This window comes from Meriones unguiculatus, chromosome 20 (genome assembly GCF_030254825.1).
Source record: "Meriones unguiculatus strain TT.TT164.6M chromosome 20, Bangor_MerUng_6.1, whole genome shotgun sequence".
Classification (NCBI taxonomy): domain Eukaryota; kingdom Metazoa; phylum Chordata; class Mammalia; order Rodentia; family Muridae; genus Meriones; species Meriones unguiculatus.
Window position 1 is genome coordinate 12,223,373 of NC_083367.1, and position 14,157 is coordinate 12,237,529.

General features: G+C 46.7%; 1 protein-coding gene across 6 annotated transcripts in view; it reads right to left on the reverse strand.

Annotated features, from left to right (window-relative positions):
- The window catches only part of Ankrd6 (ankyrin repeat domain 6), a 150,546-nt gene that overhangs the window by 29,364 nt on the left and 107,025 nt on the right, over positions 1-14,157 (reverse strand). For all 6 annotated transcript variants that reach the window (XM_060373386.1, XM_060373389.1, XM_060373387.1 and 3 more), the window contains exon 3: positions 5,479-5,577. In XM_060373386.1, the coding sequence (XP_060229369.1) occupies positions 5,479-5,577 (99 nt within the window). The remainder of the gene's footprint in view (positions 1-5,478; positions 5,578-14,157) is intronic.

Genomic DNA, 14,157 nt, shown 5'->3' on the forward strand with positions numbered 1-14,157 from the left:
TGTGCTCTTGTAATTTTTTTTTACCATTAAAAAACAACAACAATAAAACAAAATCTATATGGGGGAGGCTGCTCTTCCAGAGGACCCAGATTTAAGCCCCAGAGCTCACACGCAGCTCACAACCGTCTGTCACTCCAGTTCCAGAGGATCCAGTGCTCTCTCTGGCCTCCATGGGCACCAGGTTATACCTGGTTAGACACGAGTGCACATACAAGTAGGCCAAACACTCATGCGCATAAAGTAATTTTAAAACCACAGTAGTGGTTTTTAGCTTCTTCCTTGTTCCTTTGAATACCGTTAGGCTGCTAGTGGAGAGCTGGTATTAATAGTCCTCCTCAGCTCAGAGCCAGCGCACGGTACCAACCACTGAGGCAAGACACGCCCACTCGAAGAACAGTGGCAAGACTGGTACAGGGGAGGGGCGGTTTGTGCAGTGGTTTCAATGAGATGGCCCCCATAGGCCCATATGCTTGAATACTCTTGGTCCTCAGTTGGTGGGATTGCTTGGGAACAGCTGATGACCTTGTCTGATGGGGTGTGTGACTGGGGGTGGGTACTGAGGTTTCGAAAAACCTTCAACTGTTCCCAGTGTGCTCTCTTTGCCTCCTCGAGGGTCAAGGGGTGAGCTCTCGCTGTTCCTGTCATCATGGATCCTGACTCTGAAAACATAAGCCCACGCAAACACTTTCTTTCATAAGCTGCCTTGGTCATGGTGTATTATCACAGCAAGAGAAAAATAAGATGGGGAGGGGTACCACCTGCCTTTTTTACTAGATTTGATGCCCACTTCATAGGAGAAAAACCTCATCTGGGACAGTAATCTCATTAGAAACCAGTGGCTAGGGAGGCACAGGCACCAAGTGAAGAAGCTGGGGCTGTTATTTTGCATAGAAAAGACAGCCTCTCACTCAAATTGCTTCCAAATAGCAGTGTTTGTGCCTCAAGAACAGTGCTGGTGTCTGCTCTAGTTGGAGAAGCTTCTTTTTGCAGTGGTCACTGGCGACTGCAGAGACCGTTTTTGAGACTAGGTCTCTCCATGTAGCCCTGGCTGTGCTGGAGGTTGCTATATGGACCACCCTGGCATTGAAATCACAGAGATCCACCTGCCTCTGTCTCCCAAGTACTGGAACTAGTGGAATGCATCACCACCTTTCAGCTTCTTTATATTTAACGTTCATAACTTCACATGAGGCAAAACTACTACCAACTGCAAGTTCAAGCCAGGAGAAGACACCAGGAGCAGGACTGCCCTTTTCACAAGCTTTCCTCCAACTTTTCCTGATTTCAGGCATGTGCAGAGTGCGGGGGTCGGAAAGCCCCACTCCCATGATGGCAGCGTAACGCTTTCCTTGACATTGTGAGGTAGATTTGGACTGTTTTTCTTCCTCTTCCCCCTCCCAGCATCTAACTCACTTTCTGAGTGCCTGTGGTCAAAAGGAGAATGTGGCACAGAAAAGCGGCTGCAGGAGAGGAGCTGGGCCAGGCCTCTGAGAAGGCCTATCCAGATGGAGAGACACTCAGTGACCAAACAAGTCAGATGGGATAATGCCTGAGTCTCAGCTTTTAAAAATCCCAGTAGAATTCCCTTCTATCAGATTAGTCATGGCTTTCCCCAAAACAATGATGACAAAGCTTATTCTCAACAAGAAACGTGAGACTGGTCCTGACTCAGTCAGGTTCCCAATAGGGAAGGCCTTTTAATCACCCCACAAATGACAGGCATCCTGCCGAGGACTCCCTTTTCGTGTTGCACCGTTGCTTATTACGTCTTTGCTACCTATGGAGCTTCCTCTGAGATGATTTTCCTTTGCAAGACTCCAGCCTAATACAAGTGGATAAGCCTCGCTTACTGATGGGCTCTCAGCAGAATGTTCCCAAGGGGATTGTCAAGACCTGATGCTTGGGTGCAGCCATAGTGAGAAGCTGTCCGGAGCCAGCCGCTCCACTCAGCTGTATTCCTGTCCAAGCAGCCAAGTCCCTTCTAGCTTTCCCCCTCCTGCTGAGAGCCTGGCTCTTTGCTCCCCATGTCTATCACCGCTGTGCAGCAACTCTCTGCTCTGCTCTTCGTGGAGGGTCAGACAGCGTTGCTCACGGTGGCCAGGCTGGTTCCAGAAGACTGGTAATGCACTTCCTCCAATCTTGGAAGCTAGCTATCTTAGGTTACCAAGATGAGAAAGACAAAACATATGGACAAAGAGCTGCCTCCAGCCATCTGTGGAACTACTTTCTCTCTAGAACACACAACACAGTTAAGCCCAGACCCTCAGTTGACGTACGCTCAGTTACTTGAGAATCAATTCTTAGCTCCTGTAAATGTAAGCCTGCATGTATATTAAGCATATATATTATAAATTTACTACTAGCTACAAAAAGATACACTTGACCTACTGATGGATCCACACAGCAGCTCTGACAAAAGCCTGTTTGAATAGATCCGTATCAACCAGGGAACTCTGAAACTGAAGAAAATGCCGAAGAACTAGCCCTCTCAACACGTTTGCTCAATATTTATTCATCCCTAAACATGTGCCAAGAGCCATGCCCTGTAATTCTCTTGTTATAATGATAAACCCCACCTCGGATAGCCTGCTGAATCAAACTGCAATGGCTCTGTGCCTCCACAGCAAGGTGCCTCCAGCTTGTGAAGGCAGTTAAACTTAGCCCTGGGGTTCTCAGCGAGGCCGGGGTACCTTAACCATGCGAGCTGAGAGTGCAGCACAGAGGACAGCCCCTACGCCACCCAAGTTCTACTTGTTGAATGATTAATTGAAGAAACAAAGGAAGAGACACTGGCAGAAGCCGTGAGTGCAGCAGCATTTCGGCCGGCATTCTGACTTGGAACGTGCTGACCCGTTAGCAAAGAATGCAGCCAGCCAGCACGTGATCTCCCTGAAGTATCAGTTGTCTCTCACTGCAGAGCATTTGAACCTGAGCTCTAAATCTTTGTTCCGGAATACGTTCATTTCCATCTCCTATATAGTGAAAAGCACTGGGTGTTCCAAAGCCAAGCTAATGGAAGCCCCCAGGAGCCCAAGCAAATATGCTGTAAGTAGGTCCTCAACAAGCGTGCAAAGTGGGGTGCTGACTCTTCTCTTTCAGATCTTCTAGGGTCCTTCCTACCTGTTCTTCTATGCTTTCTCCTATTTCTGTCTTTCTTTGTGCCTTTTACTATAGCCACAGGGTCCTAGACTATTGCTGGAGTAGGAGTCATGTGATTGCTCGTTGACCAATCAGAGATGGCATTTGATAGGATTAGCAGGAAAACTTTGCTCCAGCAGCTGCATCTCAAGAACTGGTTTCCACGGGTTGAAACTCATAATAATCCCACCCCAAGCCACTAGAGATCATTTTTCCTCTAATTCTCAGATATTACCATGCCATAAAGATCAGTATCTGCAGAATATGAAGTCAGAAGTCAATCTTCATAAAGTCAACATTCTTCGTTTCTACCCACCCCCCAGATGGGGAACTTCTAAACTGTCCCTCTTCTTTAATGATAATAAAAGCAATTTATTTGCAGTCTCGGAGATGTCTCAAAGCTGACCATCAACGGGCAGGTAGGCACACAGGAAGCAGTTAAAGGGCATGTCAGTACCCCCGTTTTCACACTGTTGTTACACGGTTAGTGTTGTTTTGCATTATATGGAGAAGCAAGGTGCTCACTGCCTGTGTAAAGCAGGAAAGGATATAAAAAGACCCCAGTGGCTCAAATAAGAGATGTGTTTTATCGAAATGCAGGGCTTGGCTTTCCTTCTGCCCTGGCCCAGTAGCTCTGTGCTGAGGGAATTCTTGCCTGTTCTGTTTCTTTCATACCTGAAACATGAGCATACTGCCTGTCACATAAGACCACAGAGAGCCTCAGATTCAGGACCTGATAGGGTAGTGGTGTTGGGTCAGGATGGGGTGGCATGGCTGGTGTTGTGACCTTGCCACAGCGGCAAGCAACAACTTTAATTATGAAAGAGAAGACTAGATTATTCCAACATATTTGTACCAGCAACTCAAGGCCCTGTCTTCCCTTTGATAATTTATTTCTACTCTCTCCCTGTATTTTCCACCTGACCTCTAAGGAGCCAATTTGGGTCAGGTATGTTTTATTGGGTCTAGTGTAGAAAAATAAAGTGTGACCCAAGATGAAAATCAACAACTTATAGCTAAATCAGCATTTTTGAGACTAATGCCCTTGGTGACCTGGTATGCTTCAGATATAACCAGGGATTTATATGAGACTTATATCTATATGCTGCTAACTCTGCCCATGCATAAAACCAGTCCATGTGCCCACCTGCCTGCAGATAGTGTCTCACACATTCAAGGCTGTAAGTCATCTGTGAATGTGTTTGTTAAATTTTAGGCTATTGTACGGAACTACAAGGAAGATTTTAGCTAGTGTTGTTAAAGGTGAATCTGGAAGAAGTTTTTACAGAGCCAGACTCTGTAAGATGCTGTTTTACTCACAGCACTTTTATTTCTTAGAATTCTACCACATCACTGAGAGATGAAGGAGGGCCCTGCTCAGTGGGTAAGAGTACTTGCTGCTCTTTCAAGGGGCCTGAGTTTAATTCTCAGTGCTCCCCCATGGCAGTCCATAACCATCAGTAACTCCACTTCCAGGGTATCTGATGTCCTCTTCTGGTCTCTGCATGCTCTAGGTGCACAGGTACACGTGCAGGCAAAATGCCCAAAATAAAATAATAAAAAGAATTGAAACACTTTCTGAAAATAGTTTGTATCGCCATAGGGTTTTGTTTGTTTGTTTTTTCCTAATAGCTCACTGGAGGACAATTTACACACTCCCTCTTCAGGGACTCCACCTTCTCCAAAGACCCAAGAGAAAACTCTGTGCTGTGCAATCTCACTCAGCCAGTCCCACAGACTCAGGCCTAACAGATAAGGCTGGGCAGCAGTGACATATCTAAGAGTGGCTGGAGTTGGACTCAGCAAGCTGATGGGAGTCACATCTTGGTAATAGCATAGAACTATAGCTAACTCTTTTCTAGAGGCCTTGTTCTTGCATTCTGAGTCCCTTTTCTCCTTTTCAGTGGGAGTGGAACTTCCAGCTAAATGAAACTAAGAAAAAAATAAGAGTAAGTGCGGTTGGGGAGGTGAGCCTCATCTTCTCTTTAGCAGGAAACTTGGTCACTGACACACTCACCCAGTAGGCCTTTCCCACACTCACTTCAGGTGAGTGTACTAGAACAGGACACAGGGAAATGTCCTTAGGGACTCTCCTCTCAAATGAGGACCACAACAGAAGAGCCTCCTGCAAACTAGTTTGCTGCTGAGAGTGGGTCTCCCAGCAGGTGTTCCCAAGAAAGTTTTCGCCAGCATGGGGACCAGACTAGAGGCAAAACATTTTGGCAAGCCTCTGCTACCCTGCCTCCTCTCACTGCTGACATCTGCACTGAGGGCTGTGGCTGCAGACAGGCTCCCCTGCCAACCCGTCTCAGGAGGAAATGATGCTTTGCTTCTACTTACATCATCCTGCACATCGAGGTCACAGCCAGCCTTCAGCAAAATCTGGACCACACAGAGATGACCCTTATTGGCAGCAAGGTGCAAGGGGGTCCGGCCATGCTGTTAATACGAAAGAAACAATGGTTTTCAGAACAAGATACCTCCGGGGGGAGGGGGGACGGGACAGTAGAACAAAGACACAGCAGCTTTTAAGAACACCCCTTCCCCTAACCCCAGCTGTCTTCCTTTTGCTCTGGCAGGGGATTCTCAGCCAATTTACCCAGAATTCAACTTGCCTTGGTTAACTTTGGCCATTAGCATTGTAATTGACCAAGAAGGAAAAAAAATGCATCCAGCTAGGAGCAGTATTACACACCTTTAATCCCAGAAGAGTCAGGGGGAATTTCAGAGTTCCAGACCAGCCAGTGCTACATGGTGGGACCCTGTCTCAAAACACTATCACTACTACTATGAAATAAAATGTATTTAAAAAGCAAAGATTTCCTTTAGTCTTATTAAGCACCGAGTAAGTGGCAAAATGTGGGGTTTCTTGTCCTGTTTTCCTGCTAATGCTAATACTACGAGGCGGTGAAGTGCAGTGACAATGAATCTGATAGGACCATGGATGTGAGACAAACAAATGTCAAACCCATCAGCTCCTTAAGATCTAGTCAATAACTCCATAAAGCCAAGCAGAGGTGGAAAAGGCTCTCCTTTCTTTAAAAACAGATTTTAAAATTATGAAATCAGCCATTTAAAAATATAGTATATTAAGATCCACATATCTGTCAACTAGTTGAACAAAAATTCAGAGAAACCATTGCTGTTCCTGTGACTGCCTACCAGATCTCTCTGTGGCCCCAAGAATTAAGCTTCTTTCAAATTTGGCATATATTTTTTATTTGGCCTTTAATTACACTGTCATTCCCTGCTTGCTGCCAGAGGTAACATACAAATCAGTGTTTCAAACCTATTACAGGCATGTTAAGAAACAAAGTATCATTGGGCTTTTCTTATTGTGATTTAGTTTTTGTTGGGTTTTGGTCCAACATTCTATTATGGTGATGTTGCAGCTGTTCTAGTTTCCTGCCTGGCACCCAGGTGTTCCCTGAGTACTGCTATGATGGCTAAAATTAGGTTTTAAGTTCAAATTACTGTGCTTACGAGAGCCACAAAACAAAAATGACTAACCTCTAAGCCCCACTTGTCCAAGGACAGGCAACTTCCTGGGGTGCTGGGGCTGCTGTTCCTGTAAAATTTTCACTCTGTAAACAAGGTTGGTTGCCCCAGCTACACAGGATGTGCTTTATCACAAGTAGGCGGGGCATAGGCAGGAAGTACATCTGGATGAGTGCTTGCCCCTGACTGGACGAAGGTGAAAAGTACACACAGCCTTGTGGGTTTTGCCGTTATAAGCTTTTCTGACTAAAGAAAAGTTGGTGCCATACCCTGGGAATCCTGGGTAGACCTGGTGAGTACCTCTTGTCCTGGCTAGCATTTAATAAAACTTGCCTCAGATCTGGCATAAAGATTATGGCAGTGATCTTAATCTCACCGCAATGGGGGCTTCTCAGCCCTGTGGCTGAGTCACAGAGAATCATTCCCTTTTCTGCAACTGTATGCGTCTGTGGGCTCCCACGGTGCAAGATACCCAAAAGAAAGCATTCTTTGCTGGGTGTACATTAGCTTCTGTTCAGGGAACTGACTCCTACATCTCCAGGCTCTCCCAGAGACATACTGTATTCCCTCAGGATTTCCTATGAAGAAAACTTCAAGTGACTTTGGCAATCGAGAAAAAGGGGCTCGTGGAGGCCTTTTATCCAGCTTAGCATCTCAGTAAGAACTCTGTTGGGGGCTGGTCTGAATCTTGCATATTGATGATAGTTACTGGTCCTCAAGATCTGGTTATTCCCCTGAACACACCTAGCCTTGTTGTGTAAACCTGCCTAAGACGTACATGATTGGTTGATTAAAAGGCCTATAACCTGGCCAGGGCAGAATGGGGTAGGTGTGGCTAAGGTTCCTGGGCTTTTGAAGACAGGAGAATTTGTCTTCAAAATAGGGAAATATACCGAAAGAGAGGAGGTAGGAGGATGCCAGAATGGGTTAGCATGGAGAAGGAACAATGGGGGGGGGGGGGCGGGAAGGAATCTAAGGATGATGTGGATGGAGAAAACACCAAGATGAAAAATATAAGCAAGTATCTTGGGATTATGGATGGAAGGTAGACCAGATGAGGATGGTTAAGGCGGATGGCATTGGATGGGGGCTGGGAGATAGATGGTGAGGTTACTGAGACAATGAAGGCAGAAATATCTGCTTGGCCCAAGGTAATAAAGAAATTATAAAATCTATCAGGTGTCTGTATCTTATTTGATTGTGATAGCAGGTTAAATAATACCGCCACAATAATCCAAGGGCAAATAATAAACATCATAGAGTCTAACACTTTTATTTTCTACAACAGAACCCACTGCCTTTATTGATCTTCTAGTGGGAAAAGCATCTTTATGATCTGGATAAAGTGCCAGTTTGCCATGATAACCAACCATGGAGAGAAAAACAACAGACAAAAAAAGGATCTTACGCCTAGCCATGAAATCCAATCAAAGCAGTAGAATGAGTCTGCAAAGAAAGAGGCCAGAACTTGCTTTAAAATTAGAATTCTTAATTAAGGGACAGAGTTACTCCCAAGAATTAGGCTATAAAAAAACTTCACAAAAAAAAAAAAAAAAGGGCAAGGTCAGAGATAAGACAAAGGATTGACCTTTCTCCATTGGCCGTGTGGTAGCTAACCTTGATCTTGTCTGTGAGGTGCCCACCATGTCCCAGATGGAGGGGAGTAGTTGGGTTTTACCCACTGGGCCCAGGCTCAGGCTCCACCTGTCATCACACATTGTCGTGAATGACCTCGTGTCTCAACACTGATTAGCATTTTCTAAGGCATTTTGAATTTCAAGACAGCTTGTCCACGGAGGTGAGGGAATGTGCTGTGAGATGCTATGTGAGAACAGAGACAAACAAGTGCCTTTAACAACAGGAAAGCAGAGCAGGGCAGAGGACAGGGCTGGAGGACTGGCTGGACAGCAGCTCTACCCAGAGACAGTCTAAGGAGCCCTGGTGGCCATTCATACCAGCACCTACCTATTCCTGATGGGTAAGGAGGATAGAGGTTTGTCCATGTGAGCACAGGCAGAAGGCAGAAGGAAAGCTGCGATCCTCTGTGGAGCCCAATGCTTGCACAAATGTCTGGCCCTACAGCCTGTGCCATAGCCCTGATCCCTGGTCTCTGGGCAGGTGAGCCTCATGTCAGGATTAGCGTCTTATAGATAGGGCAGGTGATGATACAGTGCCACATGGGTGCTAGCTCCCTGACTTGGACGTCACAGTATCCAGAACTGAGAAGCAAAGGTCTGCTGCTTGCAGTCAGTCTATAGCATCTCTCAGACCCTGGAATGGACTAAGATGGGCTCAAGCCAGAACACACAACTAGAAACTACAAAAAACACAATGTCCCTAGGCTACAGAAGTGTCCAAACCCAAAGTCATCAGAGTCTTCCTGTTGAGAAGTAAAAGGCTAGGGCCATTGGAGACAGATGGGTATCAGTCAGATTTAACAGTTGGTGATTTTGTGTAGGACAATTACCTAAGCCTGCTTTCTCATCTATCAAACAGGAACGGACTCCACATGCACCTACATTTGAGATAAGAATGAAATACAATCTTCCGTCTAGTGTGGGTTTGCCTGCTGCTGTCTGTCAGCCTCCAAGCTAAGGAAACACCCCACTGCTGTCCCTCCCTGACAGACACCCCTACCCTTCACCACAGTAAAGAGCGGGGAGCTATTGACACTGTCATATGGGTCTGATGAAGAAACAGGCTCTAGTTTTCAAGGCTCCTATTTGACAGTCCCTCCTTACATGTTTGCTTCCATTTTGGAATTTGCTCTGACGTACCCACTTTCTGCTTCTGCTTACAAAGTCTTTCCAGGAACACCCTTCTCCAAACTCCTCCTCTCTCATTCCCAAGACATGACCCCAGCTACCTCCACATTCATGGCATTTGGCATCCTGTTAGCAAGCCACAGAATGTCCTGGGACCATCTGGGGTATGACCTCCTAAAAGAACCTTCCATGAGTGTTGGAGATTGGTCTATGCTAATTACTGGCCCTCAAGATTTAGTTACTGCCTGCTGCATACCCCCGTCCTTGTTTGTGTAAACCTGCCTAAACATTATACCTGATTGGTTCATTAAATGGCCTATACCTGGGCAGGGTGGAATAGAGTAGGCATGGCTAAGGTTCCTGGGCTTTTGAGGACCAGAGAATCACAGGAAATAGACGGACAGGAAGAGAGAAAGGAGGAGGACACCACCATGGTTTAGCATGGAGAAAAAAAACCATGTGGGACTAGAAAAAAGACTCCAATGATGGCGTGGAAAGGACCAGATAAAGAATAAAAGCAAGTACCATGGGATTTTGGATGAAAGGTAATCCAGTTGAGGAGGATTAAGGTGAATGACATTGGATGGGGTCTGGGAGATGGATGATGAGGATATTGAGACAGTATAAGTGAAACATCTGCCTGGTCCAAGGTAAGTAAGGCAATTATAAATCTAACAGGTGTCTGTGTCTTATTATTTGTGATAGTGGGTTAAATAACACCATTCTAATAATCATAGGGCAATAATTAATAAATATTATATAGTCCAACACTCTTTTTTATTTACTCTAACACATGAGCAATGAATCTGGTTGGCACTGGGTGGTAGAAAAGCCATATGCAAGAGGCCCAGAGCTCCTGGAGTACAGGGACCCTGGAACAAATTCCATGATACTGGTGTCTTAGTTAGGATTTTATTGCTGAAGAGACATCATGACCATGGCATCTCTTGTGAAAGAAAACATTTAATTGGGGCTGGCTTACAGTTCAGAGGTTCAGTGCAATATTGTCATGGCGAGAAAGCATGGTAGCATGCAGGCAGACATGGTTCTGGAGAGGTAGCTGCAAATTGTACATCTGGATCTGCCAGCTGCAGGGAGTGACTGTCAGCCACTAGAGCCAGCTTGACCTTCTGAGACCTCAAAGCCCACCCCCAATGATGCACTTCCTCCAACAAGGCCACACCTCCTAGCAGTGCCACTCCTTAAGAGCCTATGGAGGCATTTTGATTCAAACCACACAATTGGATTCATTTTAGGAAACAATTGGACATTGTAGGGTGTGGAGAAGCTCAGGTTCAAGGATGCCTCTGCCCCTTACAGGGTGTGTCAGACTGCTGGAGCATTTTAGCCGATGCAGGTACACAGGGGTTTCTCTGAGAAGGCTCTGGGTACCCACCTACACTCAGCCCCTTTGCTGGTCTCTGGGAGAGAACAGCACTAGCAAAAGGAGACTGAAGCTGTCCGCCCCTGACAAAGGGAGAATGCAAGAGGCAGAACTGGGCTTTGTTTTCCAGAACATTCTATAAGTGAAAAGTAAGAACAGTGGAGCCTTTCAGAGAAGAGGCTGCCCCCACCCACTGCACAGCACACCCCTGCCTTGACTTATTGAAAATATGAAAAAACAGATTCCTAGAGGCATCTTTGAACAACCATTTCCATGCCCCTAGGACTGATGGGGGAGGAAATGTAAGCAGGAGAAAGGACTATATATAGAATGAATACTATGAAGAAGTATTGACGCATCAGTACCCTAGATTCCACCCTAGCTTCAAAGACAAGCCTGGCTCAGCCTAGACCATTAAGGCCCACAGAGAACAATGAAAACAACAGCCAAAGACAGTGGCAGTAGAGGCTTCCTGCGCTTGAGACACTGACCTAAGAACCTCTCACATGTTAGCTCATTTGGTCTTTTGCGCCCATTGTGCAGGTGAGGAAGCAAAGGCATAAGAGATTGTCACTTGTTCCAGTAATAAAGACTCAGCCCTTAAGCCCTCTGACCCTACCCCCAAGCTCTAATTCACCTATCCACTGCCCTGGGGTGTGTGTGTGTGTGTGTGTGTGTGTGTGTGTGACAGTTTGCTTTCTATTGTTATAAACTCCATGACCAGAGGCAGCTTTAAAAATAAAGAATCTATCTTACATTTCCAAGTCAAAGTCCATCATTAAGGGAAGGCAGGGCAGGAATTCAAGGCAGGAACCTGGAGGCAGGAACGGAGGCACAGACCACGGAGGAACACTCTTATTGGCTTGTTTCTCATGGCTTGCTCCGTGTGCTGCCTTACACACCCTAAGAACATCTACCCAGGGGCAGCACCACTTTCCACATCAACCGTTAATCAAAAAAAAATGTCCCACAGACTTGCCTACCAACTGAACTGATACAGCCAGTTTCTCCCCCAGCTTGTGTAAAGTTGACAAAAAAAAAAACAAAACAAAAAAAAACCCTAGAGTACAGTGGAGGAGCTCTGTGTCTGGCTTCTGAGATGCTCTCAGGTTCTTGAATGTTGTGCCCAGACACTGACCCCTTGGAGCTCTGAGAGATCACCTGTTTTCCTCAGATCTGAAAGGACGAGCAGAGATTTTCTACTTTCTCTATACTCCTAAGCCTTCTGGGGAGCTTAGTCTGTGGTGTCTGACCTGCTCCTTCCTGTAAGGGTTTCCCGTCAACGGTAGCACCCAGCTACCAGTTCCTGTACAACCGTCCCAAATGACTGATCTGTGACAGGTGGGAATATGGGATGAGAGGGGGAGGGGCCAGGAAAAGTCTTCCAAAGGGATCCCTTAGGCCAAAGCTGCCAGACTGGGCCTGCCCAAGCAAGAGCTATTCCTCCGGCTGCTTGTTACTTGGTGCCCTCCTCCCTGTTACCAGGGCAGAACACTGAACCAGCATTTCTTTCTGTATGCTTTGGCAGTTTACCCACATCGAACCCTGCAGCTCCTTGCACACCTAACGACAGTAGTTCTTCTCTCCCTGGGCACCAGAATCTCCGGGAGGGCTGGCTGCAGCACAGCTGCGCCTCTTGCTGGAGATCCTGACTCAGAGTCTGGATGGAGCCTAACGGTCTGTATTTCTAGTAAGTCTGAGAGCGTGAGACTGTGAGCGCTGCTCACTTACCCCACTAGATTTGATCCCTGTCACAGTCTAGATTTAGCTAGAATCTTTCCAGAAGATGACTTGCTTTTCTCTATGTACATGAGACTTCTGACTGATTGTATGTAGGTTCCTGGTGCTGTGGAGTCCAGAAGACACTACCAGATCCCCTGTTACTAGAGTCACTGGTGGCTGTGAATGCCACAAACCAAACCTTGGTCCTCTGCAAGAACATCAAGTACTTTTAACCACTGAGCCATCTCTCCAGCCCCAACTTACCCAGAGTCTTTTAATAAATCTAAAACCTAACCACCAAAGGGTTAAATTCTATCAACATGGTGACGGGTCCTGAGAGGGTTATTTTTGGGTTTCTGAGGATCGTAGTGTGCAGGATCTAACCCCTCTGAAGCTACTTAATGGTTTCTAGTTGTAGTTTCAGGGTGGGCCACCCCAGGCCAGGAGAGTGAGAGGAGTTGTATCCCGCATTTCTCCCTCATCCAGCCCAGGCGAGACAGAGGTTCAGGCTGCCTCACTTCAGCTAGGCAAAGAGTGAACACAGCCAAACAAAGCCACAGAAAAGCATCCCCACTGTCAAGAGTTCTGGGACCGTGGCTTGGCATGGCACTGTGTTCAGGCAGGCATGATGGACATCTACAGAGCTGACGCACTGGAACATCAGAGCAGCTGCCTTCCAGCAGGTGACCCATAAAACCACACTCAAAGTGATCCCTCTCACTCCAGGGAGAGAAGCAGGGAGGGCTGACGTTCCCCTAAGACACTGGCCTCCCACCAGTGAAGGTGATGAGCGGACATAGGCAGGGAGCCAAGTCTAACTGAATGGGAAAGTCAAGCGGAGCAGCATGTGTTCAGACATGGCACTTAGCATCCTCGCTAGACACTGAGACCTCTTTGAGAAGGTCCAGGCCTCAAGTGATGGTGACTCAGGGTCACTTGAGAGCCACAGCCTACAGAAAAAGGTAATAAGGATTACACTGTCCCCAAAGCTGCCCAAAGTCTAAAAGCGTGGGTCTCATCCACCCCGGCCACAGCTGCTGATTAGGCATTCTATGCCCTCCTTACTAAAGGGCAGACATTTTAGAGCAGCAGTGTGGCTTCGTGAGCGACCCAGATGCTGTACCGGAAGAGTAAGGTGGGTGGGTGCAGGCTGTCACTCGGTCATTCTAGCAACACAGCTTTACTCAACAGCATTCATCTGCCCAGAGCCATATAGAGACTTGGGAAGAAGCCCAAGGGACAAAACGAAAGAGAAAGGCTCCAAAGGAAGGTAGTGCTGAGGGGAAGTAATAGAACGAAGACTTATTAGCTCCAAGAAATAAAACAACTAAGCTATTTTAACGGGATGCGGCAAGGAGAAAGATGGGTAGATGTGGCCCACAGGAGGGCAAACAGTGTGATGGGAAGAAGGACAGTGGTTCCTTTTCTCAGGAGATGACGAGAAACACACCAGCTCAGAATCATGCAGCCCTGGTTGGAGGTGAGCAGAGTGTGTGTGTGTGTGTGTGTGTGTGTGTGTGTGTGTGTTACCCGCAGCATTAAGGAAAGAGTGGCTCTTTGATCACTGCCCCCTGGGGGGATGCAGCCTTGCCAGTCCACAGAGGAAGACAATGCAGCCAGTCCTGATGTGACCTAATAGACTAGGGTCAG